Below are 20,778 nucleotides of genomic sequence, written 5' to 3' on the forward strand. Positions count from 1 at the left end.
CCGCTGCTCCTGTCACTCAGCCGGCATGGCCCCGCCCCATCGCCCGGCCGGAAGGATCGCCCGCTTCGCCAGGCCCGTTCCCGCCGCTCCGGGGCTCGGTGGCGCTCGGCGTGGTTACCATGGCGGCGGTTGCTGTGGCGACGAGGTGGCGGCTGCTTCTGGTGCTGAGCGCCGCGGGGCTGGGGGTCACAGGCGCCCCGCAGCCCCCCAACATCCTGCTCCTGCTCATGGACGACGTGAGTGCGGGTGTGGGCCGGGCTCCCGGGAGGGCTGCGCTCGGGCGGGGTTGGGGGCGGCCGGCGGTGTGGGGGTCGCGCCTGGCCCTGCAGGCCGTAGCCTGGCTCGTGGGTGAGGGTGAAGCGAGGTGTAGCGTCCAGGCCGGGCCAGGAGGAGACCTTCCTGCCCTGTTCTCTCCCCCGCTCCTTCCGCTGCCCCTCAGGCGTGCCGCGACGCTGGCCGCGTGAGGACCACCTCCCCAGGATCCCTGCTCTCGCCTGCCGCCCCCCACTGCTGGGGGTGTGGGTGGCAGGGAAGCGGTGCAGAGCTGACTAAGACCCCGGCCTGCCTGCCCGCCCTGGAAGTCGCCTTCCCCGCTGCCTTTGGCCTGCTGGACCGGCCCTGCCCCAGGGCTGCCGCCACCTGCTTGGTCTGGCTGCTCCCACCCTGCTGAGATTTCTGACCAAAGGTCAGGTCTTTGTGGGGCGGGGAAGAACTGAACCAGAGGAATGTCCCCCGATGGGTGTGTGTGTAGTCCCAGGCCACCCTGGTCACACCGGTGGGCCAACCCTTCCCACAGAGCCGAGCTGTTTGCGCCTTCTTTGCGACTTGGTCCCTGTGCTCCTTCCCAAGGAAGCGGGACTGTATTGGGGGGGCACTTTTTGGGGAGTGAAATGGAGGTTCTGAAATTAGCCCATGTGAGGCGTTGGGGTAAAGTGGGGGCGCAGACAAACTTGGGTTCAGGTGCCTGCTCCACTGAGCTGTGGGCCTTCCCTCCGCCCCGTCCTGAGGGCTGAGGCAGTGCAGAGTGTCCTGCATGCAGCTCCTAAACCCTCGAATCCGGACTACAAGTGGGGGGGGGCCCTGGATGGCTTCAGGATGGGGTCGCCAGGAAGGCCAAGGCGTGACTGGAGGATTAGAGCTTCCAGCACAGCCTTGACCTCCAGGGGCTCCAGGTCGGTGTACACGTGGAAGGGCTCAGAGAGGGCAGGGAAGTCCCCCCGACACCTCACCCGACGCATCTCTTCCACCTGTTGTCCCTGAGTTGTATCCTTGATAGTAAACAGGTGATAGTAAACACAGCGCCATCCTGAGTTCTGTGAGCCGTTCTAGCAAATTATCCAACTTTGGGGGCAGTGGGGGTGGGTTGTGGGAGCATTGACTTACAGGAGGCCCAGGATGTGGGCCTGGCATGTGAAGTGGGGGCAGTCTTGCGGGGCTGAGCCCTTGACCTGTGGGGTCGGATGCCAGGTCCGGGTAGGTATTGTCAGACGGAGCTGAATTGCACTCCCAGCCGGTGCCCGGAGGCCAGAGAAGTAGTTGCTGTGGTCACCCACCCACACACATTTGGTGTCAGAAGTGTTGTGAGTAAAAATAGCTCAAAGTTCCCCAAAAGACCAGCAGAGACACTCCCAGGAGCCTTTGGACCAAGGCCACGGGACTCACGTGGCTGCTGGGCGGTCCTGGCTGGTCGGAATTGCGAGGTGCCGTGTGTGTAAAAAACACGCTCGGATTTCAAAGACCTAGTACAAGAAAAAGACATAAAATATATCTCATGTAATTTTTTTATTATGAAAATAATTCTTTATTACAAAAAGTTAACAACTTCAAATAAGCCGGAAAAGATCGCAGAAACCCATCCATAGTGGCACCACCCAGAGGTGACACAGACCGTGCTTCTCTTTACGCATAACTGCTCAGACACGATGGCTTCCGTAGGGACCCGGAAGCCCCTCTCCTCCGGAGCCCGCCCCGATGGCTGGTACGGAAACTTTGCTTCATGACGAACACGTGGGTCTTGGAAATGCTCGCTGTGTCAGCGGGTCAGCCTTCTCAAAGCTGAGGTTCCTGGGCAGGAAGGCTGTTTAAGTATGTAAATGACTGGGGCAAGGCTGAGCTGAGCCCGTAGCCTCTGCGATTTCTGTCCCTCCCCTTCTCTGCAAGGCGACAGTTCATTAGTGAAGGTGGATGCTGCAGGCTGGTTGAGATGGCCGTTTTCCCCTTTTTTTATAGCCAAGAAAGCCTACCGATAAGTGATAATAGAATTTGATTCAGCAGGAAAGTGCTAACACAGCAGGCCAATGACTGCAGGCCTCAGAGAGGCTCACCTGTACATAGGTGGGCCCTTGGCCGCCATCTGGGAACTTGGATTTGGGGAGTATCCCAGCATTCCCTGTGCCTAAACTGTTTCTGCAAACGTAAGATCTGTGCTGATCCCCACCGCCCTCCTGGGAGGCTGGGACTTGGGTGGTGCCAGCGGGCCCACCCCTCTGCCTCTCTCTGCTCCTCCTACCTGGCCTGTGGGTGAGGGTGGGCAGCCCGCCTGTGCCCCGTGGGGCGCGGGGAGAGGGGGCAGCAGGGAGAGGCCTGGAGCCTGCAGCCTCGTGCCTCCCACTCCGCTTCCTGCCCCGTCGGCCGCACTTCCCTCCGGGGGCAGCTTTCATTCCAGCTCCTGTTGTGGTGAACGGAAAAGCCTTTTCAGTAACTTCAAGGTAAACCATCTCCAAAGGGAGTCTATGGCTGGAAGGGTCTTTGAGAACAGACCGCATGGTCCAAGGGCAAAAGCCCCAAGACAGTTCTGGGACCTGAGTGTCAGGATGGGCCTAAGGCTGGGGGACAAGGGGATGTGTCCCCCTCCTGGCTCTCCCTGACGGAGAGGGCACCGTGTGAGCTCCTGCCCAGTGTAGGGGACATGAATGATTACAGCCAGACCACACACCTACCTGTGACCATCCTGGGCAAACCTGCATGCTCGGCCCCCACGTGTGACCCAAGGCTCCCCGAGCTTCGTGCGCGCCGGCCCAGCTCTCCCCAGTGTCTCCGTGCAGACCTGCCGAGCCTGCTGTGGGCTGGCAGGCCGTGGCCCATGAGTCTGGAGAGCTTTAAGGGGCCCCAGAGAGACAGGCACGGCCAGGCCTCTGCAGCACCAGGTGCCTGCGCTATTCCAGTCGCACTCCATGGAGACGTAGTTTCCATCACGCACAGTTCACCAGTTAAAGGGCACAATTCCGCAGTTTGTAGCACCTTCACAGCGTCGTGCAGCTGTCACCACGGTCAGCTGTAGGTCATCTTCATAACCCCGGGAAGAAGCCCCGTCCCCGCCCTCCCCCCCACTCCACCCATCCAGGAGGAGCGGCCGGTGAAGGAGAGCCCGCTTGGAGGGGGGCTGGCGCGTCTAGAGAATCCAGAGGGGAAGCACGGCCGCGCCCGCCATCAGCGCCGAGGGGAATCCGTTTGTCGGGGTCACTCCTGCCCCACGCCACTGGCCGCAGAAGGATGCACTGGGTGGTAGAGCGAAGTCACATCCCGTTGCCCTTTTCAGGTATTTCTTTAGCGCTTTATGATGAAAGTTGTCAAACACCCGTGCAGCTGGAAGCGTGTCGCAGTGCACAGCTGTCGCCCCACCTGGACTCTGCCTGCTCTCTCACATCTGTCCATCCGTCCGTCCCTGTGCACGTGCTAACCCACCTCACCACCTGGCTGGTTTTATTTTGGCACAACGCACATAACACGAATTCACCCTTTTAACATTCTAAAGCGTGCAGTTCGGCGGTGGTTAGCACGTTCGCCGGCTTGTGCAGCGCCCCCATCCAGTAGCTGAGCACATCCCACCCCCCGAAGAGAAACCCCTTTCCCACTGGCAGTCACTCTCCTCCCCCTGCCCCAGCCCCCGGCAACCACCCGTCTGCCTTGTCCCCATGGACTTGCCTGTTCTGGACGTTTCACATCCATCGTACACCCTGCAGCCTTTTCTGACTGGCTTCTCAGCAGCCTGTTTTCGTGAGTGTCAGCACCTCGTTCCTCTTTACGGCTGAGTACTGGCCCGTAGCGTGTGTATCAGGTCCCTCGTGCCTAACAGATGGCCACAGACTTGGTGCCTTGGAATAGGAATGTATTCCCTCCAGTCCTGGAGGCCAGAGTCTGAAATCAAGGGGTCGCAGGGCCAGTCTCTCTGGAGGCTCCGAGGGAGGGTCCTCCCTCCCCTACATCTCTTGGGGGCTCCTGTGCTCCTTGGGTTGTGGCCGCAACCCTCCAGTCTCTGCCTCCGTCGTGGAGGCCTGGACTCTCCTCGTGTGTCTGTCTGGTCTCTGTGTCCCTCTTCTCACCCGGGCCCCAGTCGCTGGATTTAGGACCACCCGAGTCCAGTGTGGTCTCATCTCAGCTAATTACGTCCGTGTTCCCACATATGGTTACGTTCTCCGGTTCTGAGTGGACATAAACTGGGGAGGCTGCTGTTCACCCCGGTCCTGGATGGATAGACCGCATCCTGTCTACTGTTGATCAGTGACGGACACAGGCTGTTTCTTTTGAGCAGTCAGGAGTCCTGCTGCTGTGGACGTCCATGCAGCGCCTGGGTGCCAGCCGGCCCAGTTCTCGGGACAGCGAGCTCGGGGGGAACGGCGCGTCTCGGGGCCTCGCCGGGTTAGCTTCATGGGGCCTGGCCACTGTTTTTAAATGTGAATTCACACCGCAGAGTAGGAGGGCCTCCTCGTCTGTGCGGAAGGCAGGGGTGTGTGTCTTGGTGCCGGTGCCCCGTGAGCACGTGGGGCCGGCGTCGGAGCCGGGAGGAGGTGGGCGCTGGGCATCTTCACCGGGGAGCGGCTGACCGCGCACCGGCCATACTCAGGGTGCACCGGGGGCCGCGGCTCCGGCTACGTTCTCATCCCACCTCCACACGCTCTTTCCTGCAGATGGGGTGGGGCGACCTCGGGGTATACGGAGAACCTTCCAGAGAGACCCCGAATTTGGACCGGATGGCTGCGGAAGGGATGCTCTTCCCGAACTTCTACACGGCCAACCCCCTGTGCTCCCCTTGTAAGTCAGGGCCCCCTCAGGCCACCAGGGAGTGGGGCCGGGCGTAGGGCATGCTGGGCGGGGGGACGCGAGGGGGTGGGCACGGAGCGCGGAGACTGAGGCGCGGCGGGGAGGCGGGGAATGCGTAGACCAGAAAGTGGGGCACAGGGTGCGGGCACGGGGCGCGGGGGTGGCAGCCCTGACTTGGGTGCCGGCTCCACCGGCGTTTCCTGCGAGGGGCAGAGGGCTGGCAGGCGGCCCCTTCTGTCGGATCCTGGTGCTTGGGAGCACCTGGGCTCCGTGCCCTCGGGAACGCGGGGCCATCAGGAGCCATCAGAGGCCACCAAGGGCTCGGAGCCTCTGCGGGTGTTCGAGGCCCAAGTGGCTGCCTCGGCGGCGGCTATTCATTCACGGAGCTGAGTGCCGCGGCTGGTTCGGGGGAGGTGCTCGGCCGGGGAAGGAATCCTCAGCTGGCCGTGTAGTGGCCTCGCAGGTGGGGAGAACCTCTGATCTGGAGGAAGAGAGGTGACGCCGGAAGGGGCGGCGCATGAGGAGGCCTGCGGGCTGTCCCGGGAGCCAGAGAGAGAGCGAGGGGGAGCTGCAGCCGGCCCTGCTGCTGGTCTGTGCGGGGCTGTACTCCCTCCCGGCTCTCAAATGGCTGCCGGGGACTCAGGTACCACAGGGCTGGCCTCGGGCTGCACGCGTGACCCGTGTTTCTGTTGTGTCCCCTCCGCGTAGCCAGGGCAGCTCTGCTCACCGGACGCCTGCCCGTCCGCAGTGGCTTCTACACCACCAACGGGCACGCCAGGAACGGTAGGCTGTGCCCTGGGGCAGAGGGAGGGGGCGTCTGTCACCTGTCCTCTCCGGTGACCTGGCTTCTCCCGGGCGCACTCGTCACCCAGGGTTGAGGGTTCTGTCTGGGTCGTAACTCATTCGCAGAGCTTCCATCAGAAACAATGTGTTTTAGGCGAGTGGGGAGGATGTGAGGGTAGGCTCCCGCCCTGTCCCGGGGGTGGGGGCGGCCCGGCTCTAGGGTGGGCTCCCCGACCAGGTGGGGCTTCAAGGGCCCCTTGGAGGAAGGTGTGGTCTCAGAGCCTGAGTTCTGGAGACACTGGGGGCGTGCCCTCCCCTGACCCCTGACCCCTGACGTCCGGACCCCCCTCGGGGGCACGTTTGCCTGTTGGCTCCGGTAATGGTGCTGGCCGTGAGGAGCGGCCGGAAGACCTGAAAAGTGCCCCGGCAGTGCCGCCCCGACCAGGGCTCTGCCGCTTCGCCCTGCCGGCTCACACGGTGCGTTGCTCCACCAGCCTACACGCCACAGGAGATAGTGGGCGGCATCCCGGACTCCGAACTCCTGCTGCCGGAGCTGCTGAAGGAGGCCGGCTACACCAGCAAGATCGTGGGCAAGTGGTGAGTCCCACACCTGCCTGCTGGGCTCACCCCACGGGCTCCGTACTCACGCTGCCCAGCGGGAGCCCCTCGGGTGGGAGGAGAGTCCCTGAATTCCAGGTCCGCTAAGATGTCCAAAGCGGCCCTTTAAAAGCTGCTGTGGCCGTGCCCGTGGGACCTCCCGTGGTGAGGCTGGGCTGGTGGCTGCCACAGCAGCACCAAAGGAGCCATGCTATTGCACACACGTGCCGTCACGATGACACGCCAGCGAGCAAAGGGGCTCTGTCTGGTGATGAAACCAAGAAGCGAGCAGGGGACAGAGGACGGTCGTGTGGTGTGGCATCATTGGGATCAAGTGATTGAAAAGATCACGTTGTCACACGCGGTGTCGCGCTGTTAAGTGGCTTCTGTCCTACTCCCCGGGGCTGCCTAAGTACGCAGCCCTAGACGTTGATATGAGGTCGGATGTGCGCTCTTTCCTCTTCCGAGTGTTGGAGCCCTTGGAGGCCAAGCCTGCTTCCTACAGGAAGCCTTCCTTGACTTTCCAGCCCTGATCATCTCTGCTCGGCCACTGCTATGCTTTGGACCCTCTCCCCTTGACCCCTCTGGCACTCACCACCTCGAGGGCAAGCACCTCATCTGCGCCCCTTGGGGACCACTGCCCCACGCAGTTGACAGTCCTAGTGATGGGGGATCTGCAGAAACTGGGAGAGGAGCCCTCAGGGAACCCGGGGACCTGGGGGCTGCAGAGCAGAGCTGATGAGGGTGCAGGATGTGGGAAGCCTGCAAGACCCAGCAGTGCTGGGAAGGCCCGGGAGACAGCGGTAGGGCGGCTACAAGGCCCACCAGGGCCGTGCCAGGGCTGCGCCCACAGAAGGAGGAGGCCCTGCGATGACCGGCGCTCTCTGCCCAGCCTGGAGGCTCTGCCCCGGTCCGGGGTCTTCCATTCGTGGTCACTGACACGGGGCAGCCAGAGCTGGAGTGGGAGCCTGTCCCCACAAGCTCCCGACATGGGCGGACTCAGGAACAGGAAGGGACGCGGCAGGGCCTGGAGAAGCAACTGGCATGGACTCAAGGAGGTGGACGCGGTGCTGGCGGACCAGCCGGGGTCAGGGCGGCCATGACCAATGGGATGACGGGCTCTGGGAGGCCCGGGGCAGGGGGCTCGGCCCCTCCTCTGCCAGGTGGGTGTCCTGGTCTCAGCAGGGTCACGTCAGAGCCGCAGGGGGTGTTGGTGGCCGTGGCCATGACTGCCTGACAGCCAGCCTCGGGCCCCAGCACCACGGATCCGGATTTCCACGGCCTAACCAAGGCCTGGGGTGGATGGAGCCTGGGCTCCCATGAGGGGCTGCCCCGAGTCCCAGGGGCTCGTCGTGCTGTCACTCAGCTTGCTGGCGGGCAGCGCTGACCCCGCAGCTGCCCTGGGACCAGCACTTGGAATCAACAGCTTCACACGAGCCGGACCTTCATGGGTGTTTCTGTTTCACGAAGGCCGTTTGGGCTGCAGGACGCAGGCCCAGGAGCGTCACACCCAGCGGTGTCCAGCATGGAGGGGGCGTCATAGCTGCGGGCCCAGACAGGAAGCACGGGGCGCAGCTGGCTCTCCTTTGCGGAGACGGCGCTCAGGGCGGAGCCGGTGCGGGTGCCCCCGGCACAGGGGCTCCAGAAGCCAGGCAGCCATCCAGCGGAGGCAGAGTGTTTCAAGACCAGCAAGGGGGACCAAGAGGTTCACTTGCCGACGCCCAGACTCCGCTGCCGGCCAGCTCAGTCCCAGCCCCATCCTGCCCTGCTGCCTCGTGCTGCATCCACCTGACCGAGTGACCGAGCTGTGCGGCAAGCTCACGGTGACGTGGAGTCGGCCTGGCCCGGTGCAGCCCCCCAGCGCTGTGCCGGCGATGCTGGCTGCGAGAGGCTTTCTGCAAACGTGACCGCAAGAAACCTGTCTGCTTCCCAGGGAGGAGGAACCTCACCCCGAAACCCCTTCCCTAAGCTGCGCCTTCTCAAGAGAGACCCTCCCACTGGCGAGAGGACCCGACGTGACGCACCCGCGGGGAAGGGGCTCCTGGGTGGGAGCAGGGGGTGGGTCTGAGCCCGGGTCTTAGGAACAGCTGGGCCGTTGCCCTGAAGGCACCTTGCCGTGTTCTCCTCTCGTCCCGCCGGAGCAGTGAGCCACACTCATGGGACCTGGTCACCGTCCCCGTGTGTGCCCCTCGGTTGTCGCCTGGGTGGACCGTGCGGGCAGGGGGGCCAGGCCGCGGGGCACCCGGGCTCAGCACACCCTGGGGCTGGCTGGAGCCTTGTCTCCTGAGCTGTTCTCTGAAGGCGAGGGTATTTGCTTCCCGGAGCTCCGGGGCGCCTGTGCGGCGGTCCCTGAAGTGCCCTGGGTTCCTGTCTCTAGGCATCTGGGCCACAGGCCTCAGTTCCACCCCCTGAAGCATGGATTCGACGAGTGGTTTGGATCCCCCAACTGTCACTTTGGACCTTATGACAACAAGGCCAGGCCCAACATCCCTGTGTACCGGGACCGGGAGATGGTTGGCAGGTAACAGGCCCTGCCCACTGCTGCTGCCCACCCACCAGCTCCTCGTCCTGCCCAGACCTCGTCCTGTGACCTCTGACTTATAAAAGCCCCGCCTCCGGGGGCTTCTCACCGTCTCAGGAGAGGTGCTAGGAGCCCCAGATGCTCCCCAGAGCGAGGCGCTTCACTCGGCTTCCGGGGTTTGGGCCCCGTGCCCTGAGGGGGCTACGCTCTGGACGGTCAGCCTTGCTCCGAGCCACCGTCTGGGGGGCTGTCGGCTGCAGGACCGACCCGGTCTGGCCATCGGGTGGCTGCAGGCAGGCCCTGGTCTTTCCTGTCTGGCCTAACTTCCCTTTCTTTCTTCCTTTTTAAATTATTTTTGTTCTGGTGGAAGCGCGGTACACGTCACTGGACCACAGAGCTGGGCCAGCATTGCTGGGGTGTAGCTCACCCAGCACCCCCATCCCAGACCGCCTCCGTCACCCCAGAGAGACGCCCACACCTGTTAGCCGTGCCCTCCGTGGCCGTGGACTGGCCGCCTCCTCTCGCACCTTTGGCGGGGCTCCCCTTCTTCTCCCAGATGGTGGGGTCGCCGGGGCACCAGACTCAACCCCAGTGGGTCCCCGACGGGCCTGGGAGCTTCCAGGCTCCGGTTTTGTTCCTGACGTGAACGTTTCCATCTCTCTTTTAAACGAGGCCCCTGACTTTGCCCAGGAAATCGGGGAGGAGGGGCTTTCCTGCCCTGAAGGCCGATTTCTGTCTGGATCTGTACTGTTTTCAGATTTTATGAGGAATTTCCAATTAACCTGAAGACCGGAGAAGCCAACCTCACCCAGATCTACCTGCAGGTGATGACAGCAGGGGCTGGCCCGGCTCTGGGGTGGGAGGTGGGCCTGGGGCGGGGAAGACAGTGTGCGCTTCTCCTCAGGAAGCCCTGGATTTCATTAAGAGGCAGCAGGAAGCTCACCGCCCCTTCTTTCTACACTGGGCCATCGACGCTACGCACGCGCCTGTTTATGCCTCCAGGCCTTTCCTGGGCACCAGCCAGCGAGGGCGGTGAGTCCTTGGTCCCAGAGACCTGGACCCCGGGGCGGGGGGGTCAGCTGTGCTTGATTACCACCAGAGGCTGGGCCCTGGCTACCACTGTCAGCTGTGGACAGAGTGAAGCATGTGTGCCTCTGCGCTGGTGGAGGGAGGGGTCGGCTCTGCCCTGATTCCGCCTGAAACTTGACAGGAACGCCCCCTCCTCGCCCCTCCCTGAGGCTCGGCTTCGGCCACCCTCTGGTCCCGGAGGCCGCCGGCCCCTGCTGACCGCTCCCTCCTTCCCGCAGTTATGGGGACGCCGTCCGGGAGGTTGACGACAGCGTCGGGAAGATCCTGCAGCTCCTCCGGGACCTGAGCATCGCAGAGAACACCTTTGTTTTCTTCACGTCCGACAACGGCGCTGCCCTCATTTCTGCGCCCAGACAAGGCAAGTGACTTGAGCAGATGGGGCTCCACCCGGGGCCCCTCAGCACCCCCCCACCGGGCCGAGTGTGAAGGGCTCAGCCTTGGGGAGGGAGCGACACCGGCACGCGCCCCCTGGGTCCAATGCCCCTCTTCCCCACCGCCTAGCAGGTGCCTGGTCCGGAGGGAGAGCTCGGTGGGGCGGGCGGAGGCTGGGGCTGCGGCCCTCGCTGCGTCCTGCCTCTCTGCTGGCCAGCCCTGCGGCCAGTCACGTCGAGTTCTCTCTCTGAAGCCGCAACGTCCCCTATCAGCGTTTCTGTTCTGATCTCAGCTGTGACACAGTGGCCGTTGTGACTGGACACGTCTGCCCCTTTCTCTGTGTTTGGGGGCCTCCCTTCCCACGGGGGCGATGACCCTGCAGCAGCCAGGCCCAGGCTTGGCGCCCACCCCCGCCCCTCAGAAGTGCCCTCCCAGGCCTCGTGGTGGGTGGTGTCCGGGAGGGAAGGGACCGAGCCCCCCCCACTGCAGTGCTGGAGCCCCTGGCGCAGCGCGGGGGGGGTGCTGCACACTCCCCCAGACCCTCCCTTTGTGTCCCTGCCGGGCCTGCAGTCCTCCTGAGGACCCTGACCTCTAGGCCTCTCAGGTCTGAGGCTTTTCCATCTTGCGGAGCTGGAGCGAGGTTGTTAGACCCGGCGTTTCATGGGCCCTGAGTCACTCAGACAGCTCTGGAAGGAAGGCCACAGACAGCAGGAAACCCCACAGGGCCGGGCCTGTCTGGGGAGGCCCTGGGGGACCTTACAGCCACGTGTCCTGGGGGCAGAGGGGCCCAGGGATCTCTAGGGACAGGAACAGCGTGACTGGTTTCGGCCAAGAAGGAGCTGCAGGGGCGGAACAAGACGGTGAAAATCCACGTGCCCACCGCCAGCTGGAGAGACGGGCGCAGGAAGGAAGCAGGCCCTCAGTGACCTCTGGCCTGTGACCCTTGCTGTCCCTGTGCTGACCAGCGAGGTGGGCTTTGGGCTGCAGTGCGGGGACGAACCACAGGGTCGCTGCTGGCAAACACTGTGCTGTTGTGTCCATCTCCCTATCCTCAGGGGTCCTGAGGTTGTGGGACCCTCCCTCCTTCATGGCAGCGAGCCGGGGATGTGCGATTAGCCAGGACCGGGCTGTCTGCCCTCGGCACCACCCACAGCCGGGTTCAGGAACCACCTGCTCAGAGCAGGGCATGTCAGAAACACGGGATCTGCACCCCCAAACCTCAGGCACACAGGAGCTGCTTGTGCACAGTGACATTTAGGAAACCTGGCACCTGCCAGGCCCGGGGTCGGGGCTGTGTCTTAACGTTTCCACATCTTTCACTAACACGTCCACGTGCTGTGTGTGTGCGCGGTCGCGGTCTATGGGGGCGTGATCTTATGACCACAGCTCTAGGTCAGAGCCGTCTCCAGGCGTTCCGACCTTGAACTTGAGGCCTGAACCCCAGGGCTGGTCCTTTGTCTCCACAACGGCCTCAGTGCCTCAGCAATGTCACCTCCAAAGGGCCAGGCGGGGAGCCAGGTGGACAGACGTGTCCCGAGGGCGAGTGCCCGGCAGGGTGTGTGTGGCCCTGGGGACTCAGGCATGTGGTATAATGGGCGACTGTCCCCAGGTGGCAGCAACGGGCCCTTTCTGTGCGGGAAGCAGACCACGTTTGAAGGTGGGATGCGGGAGCCTGCGATCGCCTGGTGGCCCGGGCACGTCCCTGCCGGCCAGGTGAGTCAGAGCCGGCCTTGTGCCAGGCCTGTGGTCATCCCGGGGGGTGAAGGCTCAGTCCACTCTCTGGCCTGCTCCCTGCGCTCATTTGGCCACGCACACGTGTCATCGGGCAGGGAAAGCCTCTGTTCTGCGTGTGTGGACACGCTGCGGGATGTCACCGCGCGTGTGTGTGTGTGTGTGTGTGCACGTGCGCGTCAGCGGGCACGCCTGGGGAGCTGGCCCCTGGCTGCCATCTGGGCAGGGCAGGGCGGGCATCCTCAGCGCGTCTGGGCCACATCCATCGCAGGTGAGCCACCAGCTGGGCAGCATCATGGACCTCTTCACCACCAGCCTGTCCCTCGCAGGCCTGGAGCCACCCAGGGACAGGGCCATCGACGGCCTGGACCTCCTCCCCACCATGCTCCAGGGCCGCCTGACAGACAGGTAGGTTCCCGCCGGGCACTCACCCGCCCTGGCGCCCCGCACCTGGTGCCGCAGCCGAGCTGGCTGACAAAGCCGGTGTCCTCGCCCAGGGAGAGGTGAGACCCGGGGATCTTGGCGTGAAACGCCTGGTGGGGTGGAGAGGACTTGTTCCTCCCTGCGGCATCCCTCACCCCCTGCCCGGCCCCAGCCTACACCCAGCTCCGCGCCGGGACGCTGTCCAAAGGCAGTTTCTCCAGCTCAGGACCTGCTACTGTTTTGCTCAAACAAAACGAGTTTCCCAGGCTGCCGTGAAGGGGCGCGGATTCTGAAGTGTGTATAGTGTAGCCAGAGCAGGCTTACGGCCAGGAGTGGACGGCTCACTCTCTCTTTTCTGTCTTGAAACCTGGCATGAGAGCTTACTACCCCTGGCGGGGGTGGCAGGGGGTGCCAGCTGCCACGCTCGTCCCCACAGGCCCACCTGCCATGCCCGGGTGCTACCCGCTTCCTCCGCCGCCAGCCTCCCCTGCACCGAGGATGAGGGGCGGCCATGGGGGCTCCTCCACAGCCCGGGGACCCTTTCAATTGACGCTGCCTGTCCCCCTGACAGGCCGATATTCTATTACCGTGGCAACACGCTGATGGCGGTCACCCTCGGCCAGTACAAGGCCCACTTCTGGACCTGGACCAATTCCTGGGAGGAGTTCAGACAGGTGAGGGGGTCCCGGCTCCATGGACTCCTCGTCCCTCACATCCCACCTTGGGGAGGCCTCTGTGCCCCCGGCTCACATGCTGACCTGCTGTCAGGGACTTGGGGGTGACAAGGTGTAGCCACAAGGACAGCACCCACCCTGGCCTGGGCCACCCAGGCTCAGGAGAGGAGGTCTCAGGGCAGCTCAGCCCCAAACCCGGGTCAGATGCCTCAGGGGCCCAGGCAGACCCGGCACCTCCCCGGCCTCCCCTCCCGTCCACCCACTGGCCCGGCCAGGTGCTCAGCGGCCCCCCGAGAGGCTGTCGCGACGTTTGCTCCGCCGTGTCCACCCCCGGTCCTGACGGTGAAGCGCGCCTGCCGGGCCCGGAGCCGCACTCGGCCCTCCCAGCTCGTGGCCGCCCACCACCTCCTCTCCGCGTGCCTGGGCCCCCCCTGCTCGCCCTCCCCTGGCCAAGCCTGTGCTTCCCCAGGTCCCATCACTGCCCCAGGCTGAGCTGTCCTGAGCACCCAGCACTCCAACGGGCAGGGCTGCGGCTGGCTCGCCCCTGAAGATGCTAAGGGGCCGAGAGGCCTACGAGCACCCGCCTGAGAGGGCCCTGAGGCAGGCGGTGTGGTGATCCTTGGGGACAGTGCGTGGCCTCCCTTGTCCCTCCCAAGGCCCCTCCCCACCCCGTAGGGTCCCTGTTGCGTCCAGCTGCACGGGCGCGCTGGCATTCTGGAAGCCACCGCTCACCCACTGTGGGCTCTTGGGCCTCTTGAGGGCAGGTCTGGTCAGCCCAGCCTCCACCCAAGCCGGAGCCCACAGGGGCTGGGGAGCCTCTTCTAGCCCAGAGTGTCTGCAGGCAACTAGCAGCCACCTGCACGGTTCACGGTGGGGTTGGAAAGCGTCAGCCACTCGGCGTGGCTGGGTGACACCCCTGCACAGGGCTCAGCGGGTGGTGCTGCTTCCGTTTTCCGAGGGTGGTTTGTGGGGCTTCTGGATGGTTTGGTCTGCACGGCCGCTGTCCTCTTGTGAGACAAAACCCGCAAAACTCCCGTCTCTTCTCCAAGGCACACAGGTGTGCGGGCACTGGGGGGTCCCTCCTGCGGTGGGTTTGCACGACTGCAGTTCCATTCAGATGCCAGGGGCGGGCGGTGGGGGAGCACCTGCACGCTGCTTTGATGGCCCTTCTCCCTGCAGGGACCAGTAAGGCTGAGGGTGTGTGTGCAGTCGGGAGGGGCCCCAGAAACTATGACAGCGGCCTTGTGGCCATCGACAGCTCCCTGAGCTCCATGGAGACTTGGGTCCGCCTCTTGCATCCCTTCCAGGCGATCAACACATGAGGGGCAGCCTTGTCTGCAGGCTGGGGGCGTGGCTTAGCTGAGGACACAGGTCTGGGGTCCCCAGGTGCAGGGTTCGCCTGAGGGGACCTTATTAACTTCCCACTGTACCCTTGTCTGGGGCATCTCCCACCCACCTCAACCCCCCCGCCCCCCAGTGCCTGTGGGCTCACCTGCCCGCGTCCTGATCAGGTACCAGAGGCGAAGGAGGAGGGAGCATCCTCCCTGTGCCAGACCTGGTGCCACCATCACCAACAAGCCCGGGACCTCCCCTCGTGAGGTGTCTGAGGCCCGGGGGCCGAGGCAGGAGGGAGGGCCCGTGTGTCCAGGGCCCGTGTGTCCAAGGGACCTTCTGCATGTCTGGACTAAATCCACGAGCGTCGGCTCAAGGGCACGGCTCGCCCTCCTCCTCCTTCCCATCCTCCCAAAGCCAGTGCCGTGCTGGGGCAGGGCTCCCCGCGCCCCCTCTGCCTGGCTGGGCTGCGTGGGGCTCAGCTGCGGTGCCCCTGGGGTGAGTCCTCCCTCCCGTGAGTGGCTGTGAGAGAAAACTCCTGTATTAATTAGCAGGATCTTAATTAAATAGCTTATTTGATTTGCATCCAAATTATAATTTGTGTTTTCTGTCTAGACTTGGATTCTCCTCCATTAACTGCTCAGCTTTTTTATGCTAAACGTGGTTGTTTCTCCCACCGTTAAATCCACTTTTGTTCTCCAGCTGGTCTGCTCCCAGAAGGTCAGAGGTCACTCACTTGGGACCCACCTGGCCGCCCTTGACAGCTTAGATTGCAGCCGCTGACTCAGGGGTCTACAGCTCAGGGCAATCAACTGGGATTTATCTCACTCCTCACCTCCCTGCTTTACTGAGAAGCGGGATATTCACTGCTCCACCGCCTGGCTGTCCAGGACAGACACAAGGGTGTTGGGAGGATTGCCGTCAGACCGCACCGGTGCCTGCAGGAGAAGCAGGAGGCACGTCTCTGTCCCCAGCCCCGTTTCAGGGTTAACGTGCCCCGCCACGGCCCCGCTCCAGACCGTGTAAACAGTGTCCCACGTTGCCTGGAGACCAGTGCCCAGCTGCTTGTGGGGCCCTGAGGTCCCCAGTGCTTCTGGGGTGGCAACGCTTGGCCTCGCCCGACTCTGCCCAGATGAAAGCAGGCCTTTCCCTAAAGCAAGTCAGGGAGCCCCGAGGGGCAGCCTTCAAGCCTGGGGGACACGCTGGCATGGGAACCTCATCTCACACGTGCGTCAAAGGCTGAACCCCAAGGGCAGAGGCCTCCTGGAGGGCGCGGAGCAGACCTGAGCCTTGGTGAAGATGCTCCGTCTCCTGTTAAGGGTGGGGGTGGTGCGTCCGCGTCCCCTGTGTCTCCTCTGGCTTTCAGGCCTGCAGTCCCTCCTCCTCAGCTGGCCAAGGAGTCTTGGAGGAATGCTGACCGCTGTGCGCCTCATCTGCTACAAGGCAGACAGGGTGGACGTGAAAAGCTTTGCTCTAGAAATTAGATAGAAGATGGACTGAAATATTTTAGAGACTTACCACCCCCTCCCCCAAGAAAGTACTGAAGCCCTAGGGGATGGTGCACAGGGCAGATGGCATGCAGCCCGGCGCTGGGTGGCAAGCAGGCTCCGTCCCGCAGCACGGCATCCGCGGTCCTGCTGTGCTCGCCGGCTGCGAGCCTCGCACGCGTCACCTGCGCTTCGGCCTGTCGTTTCAGGGCGTGGATTTCTGCCCCGGGCAGAACGTGTCCGGGGTCACCACCCACTCGCAGGAAGAGCACACTAAGCTGCCGCTGGTCTTCCACCTGGGACGAGACCCCGGGGAGAGGTACCCCCTCAGGTGAGCTGGGGGTTCCGGGGCCCCAGGTCCCCTGGTGGGGCGAGTGCAGCCGACCGAGCAGGCCGCCGAGGGCCCGGGAGCCACGCGGTCTCAAGGCGTTTGGGGCAGGACCAGCCGCTCCGAGAGAAACGAACCGGGGGCCAGAGGATTAAAAGGGACCCTGAGAGAGGAGAGATCGGGCGCTGCCAAGCCTGTGCGGCTCAGGGCGCCTGCGATGCCGGGCGGTGCCCGGTGGTTCCTGCTGAGCAGTAGGCTGAAGGGTCACAGCGGCTGTCCTGGGCACGACGTGGCTCTGCCTGAACCCTCATCTACTGGGTGGTTCCTGGGGTGCAGGCCTCTCAGGGAGGGCGGGCGGGACAAGGTGGGGGCCGCAGCCGCTCTTCCCGGGAGGCTGCTGGATGGTGACCCCGGGGGGGTGGGGCTTGTTCTCAGTCTCCCCCCAGCCCTGGCCTACCTGGGTGGGCTGCCCCACCTGCTTTGTCCCTCCCTCCACCTCGGTGACCTGCTGCCCCTCGCCTGCAGCATTGCCAGCACCGAGTACCTGGATGCACTTCGCCGGATCTCCCCGGTTGTCCGGCAGCACCAGGAGACCTTGGTCCCCGGACAGCCCCAGCTCAACGTGTGCAACCGGGCAGTCATGGTAAGTGGTTCGTACGTGGGCTGTGGGGGGCGTCCAGGGCCACGTGAGTGCTGAGCGGTCTGCTGCAGGCACGCACCCCACTTCCCTCCTGCTTCTCTGTCTCCGATCTCACAGGAGTGGCAAGGGGGTCGCTTGGCACCTCTGCAGGTGCAGGACAAGCCAAACCCATGTGGGATGTGGGTGTGGAAAGGCTGGGCAGGTGGCCTGGGGTGCCGCAAGCCCACGGGCCACCTCCGAGCACAGCCTCCTCCAACTCCATTGGGGCTCACCCACAAGTCCGTCCCATAACTGGGGTGTCCGTGTGGCTCCCTGCGCCACAAAGATGGGCGATCGCCCGTCCCCGCGGCAGAAGCTCTGGCAGCACCCCAAAACCCGCAGAGCAAAGCCAGTAGCTTAGCCTGGCTTCCAGCCTATGAGCGCCCCCGCCCCGCACACCGCGTTCCCCAGACCCGCCTGGTGATTGTGAGGACGGCTAAGCACCTTGAAGCTGCGGGCGCGGCCGGGTCAGCGGAGCCGCTGCCTCAAGCCAGGAGGTGACTGTGTGAGCATTGCCGGGTGTGTGTGTGTGTGTGTGTGTGTGTGTGTGTGTGTGTGTGATGACAACACACGGATGTTGGAAGCATTCCCTAGGGGTGAGGGGTATCAGAGGGCCGGTGGCCTTGGGGGCGGCTGAGGGTTGTTGGCCAGGGCCAGTGGGGCAGCCTGGTCGCTGTTGTCCACACCTGGGGCTCACAGGGGAAGACATTTGGGGCGGGGGCCAGCAGGGCCTCCCCCTTCCCTTGGAAGGACGCCGGGCTGGCATTCCGGCCTCTGGACTCAGCAGCGGAGCAGGAGGCCCCCCTGGCTCAGGACCACTGCGGTCCCTCGGGTCCCAGGAGCCTGAGAGACCCCCGCCTAGGGAGGAGTCTCTGGTGCCCCGGTGCCCCCTGCAAACCCGTCTTGTCCTCTGTGACACGGTGCTGTCCGCACCCCAACACGCCAGCTCCTGTCATGCCTGTCCTGTGGGCTGAATCTCCAGGTAGCAGCTGTTGCCTGGTGGCTCAGAGACCAAAGAGGTCTTAGTGACAGTAGGGGAGATGGGGAGGGACTGACTTGGCCGGGGTGCTGCCGCCACCTCCTGGGCGCGGCAGGAATTGCCGAGGCTCGGCCGACCCCGGAACAGGAGAAAGCAGGGACCCCCGCCCCAAGTGAGCTGAGGACCCCGGAACAGCGTGGGTTGGCCTCCGACTCTGAAGCGAGCACTGCCACCAGAGAGGTGCATGGACTTAACAGTGTGTGGACGCGTGTGGGCGTGTGTGTGTGTGTGTGTGTGTGTGTGTGTGCGTGCGCACGCGCGAGCGTTCAAAGCCCTCCCCGGTCCCCGCACTCTGCCTGGGCCCCGCTCGCCCAGGCCAGCGGGTGAGCACTCTGGGGAGCGACCTCTGCTCTTGGGGCAAGAGCAGCCCGGGCAGCCCGCCTCCCTCGAGCTTCGTCAGACGCCCTCCCTGACCCCCCAGGCTCACAGGTTGGGTCCAGAATCTGCTTTCTGCGTGCACCTGGCCCCTTTCTCTGCTCTGCCGCAGAGGTTGGGAACTGCTTCCTTATCTAAACCTGGCCCTGCCGGGCAGCCTGTGCAATCAGAGGGCCACCTGATGCTGTTCAGGGCAGGGGAGGGCTTTACCTGCGGTTCTCACTGGCGTTGATGTTCTGATTCAGACTCAGGCCCTGGCAGGGGTGGTAGTAGGGGGAGTGCCCCCGACAGGGTGATTAGGGGGATGGGTACACCTCCTGGGTGAGGGGACACGACAGAGCCACAAAGGCTCCCTCTCAGGGGCATGAGTGTCCTGTTTGTTTTTTTTTTAAGGAACATTTATTTATTTATTTATTTATTTATTTATTGGTTGCGTTGGGTCTTCGTTGCTGCGCACGGGCTTTCTCTAGTTGTGGCGAGCAGGGGCCACTCTTAATTGCAGTGCACTGGCTTCTCATTGCGGTGGCTTCTCTTGTTGCGGAGCACAGGCTCTAGGTGCGCGGGCTTCAGTAGTTGTGGCGCACGGGCTCAGTTGCTCCGCGGTACGTGGGATCCTCCCAGACCAGGGCTTGAACCCATGTCCCCTGCATTGGCAGGCGGATTCCCAACAACTGCACCACCGGGGAAATCCGAGTGTCCTGTTCTGTTGCCAGGAAATCATGGCCACACAAAGCAAGTCTGCCCATGAAGGTGCAGCCAGGAGAGCCTGTGCTGAAGCAGGCCAGCTTTCCCTGGGGCACCAAGGCCGCCACCTATAGAGCTTACCGGAAGGCCAAGGCTGTGGGCAGTTAGCGGACTGTCCCCTTCAGTGACAGGAAGGCCCTGTTAACACCAGGCTGCTGTGGGGCAGTGTCTCCTGTGCCGGCCTCAGGCACTGAGTTGCCTCCGAGCCAGGTGGAGACAGGTGATTCCACACTGCAGCCACCCATTGGGGTGAGGCAGGTCACAGGCTTGGGCAGGGCAGGAGTCTGCAAAGTGCTGAGTCCACAAGTGCTTGGAATAACTGCATGTCCCCTTTCTGAACTTTCATTACCCAGAACTGGGCGCCCCCGGGCTGCGAGAAGTTAGGGAAGTGCCTGATGCCCCCGGAGTCTGTCCCAGAGAAGTGTTCCTGGCCCCACTAGCACCGGCTTGGGCTCAGGACAGGCCTGGGCGTAGGAAGGGTCTGGCCTCAGGGCTCCTGTGCTGGAAGAGCCCCAACTCCCTCTGCCCCGACTGCTGCCAGACAGATGTCACCTGTAGCCAGCAGCAGGCCCTGCAAGACTACGCCTGCTGCAACCCGGCCCTGGAGTCAGTTCCCAGCCCACAGGGCCTGCCTGACTCTCCAGCCGCAGGCTCACATCAGCCCCTGAACCGGAGGCTGCCCGCCTCATGTCCTCCCACTCTGCTCCAGCTACCTCCCAGCTGCCTCTTCCAGGGCCTGAGCTCTGCCCCAGGACCCAGAGGCCTGACTCGCCGTGGCTGCCCCTGCAGTCCCCTCAGGACTTCAGCCCTGGTGTCGAGGGCGGCCATGCCAATCCTGTGTTGCCCCTTGGCGCTGTGCACAGGGGATACCCCAGCACCCCTTCCCCGTGTACTCCCACCCCCATGGTCGGGGGGGTGTGAACATGAAGGGGGAGGAGGCCAAGGGCCTCCCTGTCCCGGAGCCTCGACAGACAAGCCTCCCCAGTCCAGTGCGGACAGCTGAAGCCACCAGCTTCCTTGGAGATCAGGACTCCCGACCCCAGCACACTGTGGGGCCTGCCTGTGCTTCAGAGGTGCCCCGCCCGCCCTCCCGTCCTCGAGCCCAGGGTGGCAAAGCTTGAGGATGAGCCCATTCACCAGCGAAATCAGGAGAGCCTGAGCAGGACTGTGAACGGCCTCCAGGGACTCCCCCTTAAGGCTCGTGGGTCGTTTCCATTGTGTGGAGTTTCCACTCTGCAGACTGTCACACCAACTCTGTACTGTTGTAAGACTTGGGAAATTATGAAGAGAACAGGTTTAGAATAAAGTAACAGGCATTTAGCCTTTTGTTTTTAAATGAAATTCTATTTGGGGGAAGTTGTCCCCGCTGGGTACCACGGTGGGGGCTGGAGTGGGCCAGGCCAAGCATCCCGGAGGGCCAGGCCTCCTCCGCTGCCCTCCCCTTGCAGGCCCCGGGGGAGCCAGGCAACAAACGCCTGGGCTTCCGCCTCTGGCTCGCCCCAACCGCCGGCCGTTGGTCCTCTGAACTGCTCCTTTCCGGGCCTCTGCACCGCACTCCTGCTCG

At 63.8% G+C, this 20,778-nt stretch overlaps 1 protein-coding gene across 1 annotated transcript; it reads left to right on the forward strand.

The window, feature by feature from the left end:
* Nucleotides 1–119: 119 nt before the first annotated feature.
* GALNS (galactosamine (N-acetyl)-6-sulfatase) lies at nucleotides 120–20,461 on the forward strand (the record flags this gene model as incomplete). Its single annotated transcript, XM_079722948.1, has 14 exons — nucleotides 120–236; nucleotides 4,908–5,031; nucleotides 5,749–5,823; nucleotides 6,318–6,420; nucleotides 8,798–8,941; nucleotides 9,699–9,765; nucleotides 9,846–9,973; nucleotides 10,249–10,388; nucleotides 12,012–12,115; nucleotides 12,405–12,541; nucleotides 13,128–13,230; nucleotides 16,259–16,380; nucleotides 16,903–17,020; nucleotides 19,568–20,461. The coding sequence occupies 14 exons, from the start codon at nucleotides 120–122 to the stop codon at nucleotides 19,652–19,654; spliced, it is 1,569 nt and encodes a 522-aa protein (XP_079579074.1). The 3' UTR covers nucleotides 19,655–20,461.
* Nucleotides 20,462–20,778: the final 317 nt, after the last annotated feature.

The sequence above is a fragment of the Hyperoodon ampullatus genome, assembly GCF_949752795.1.
Source record: "Hyperoodon ampullatus genome assembly, chromosome: 18".
In the NCBI taxonomy this organism is placed as follows: Eukaryota; Metazoa; Chordata; class Mammalia; order Artiodactyla; family Ziphiidae; genus Hyperoodon; species Hyperoodon ampullatus.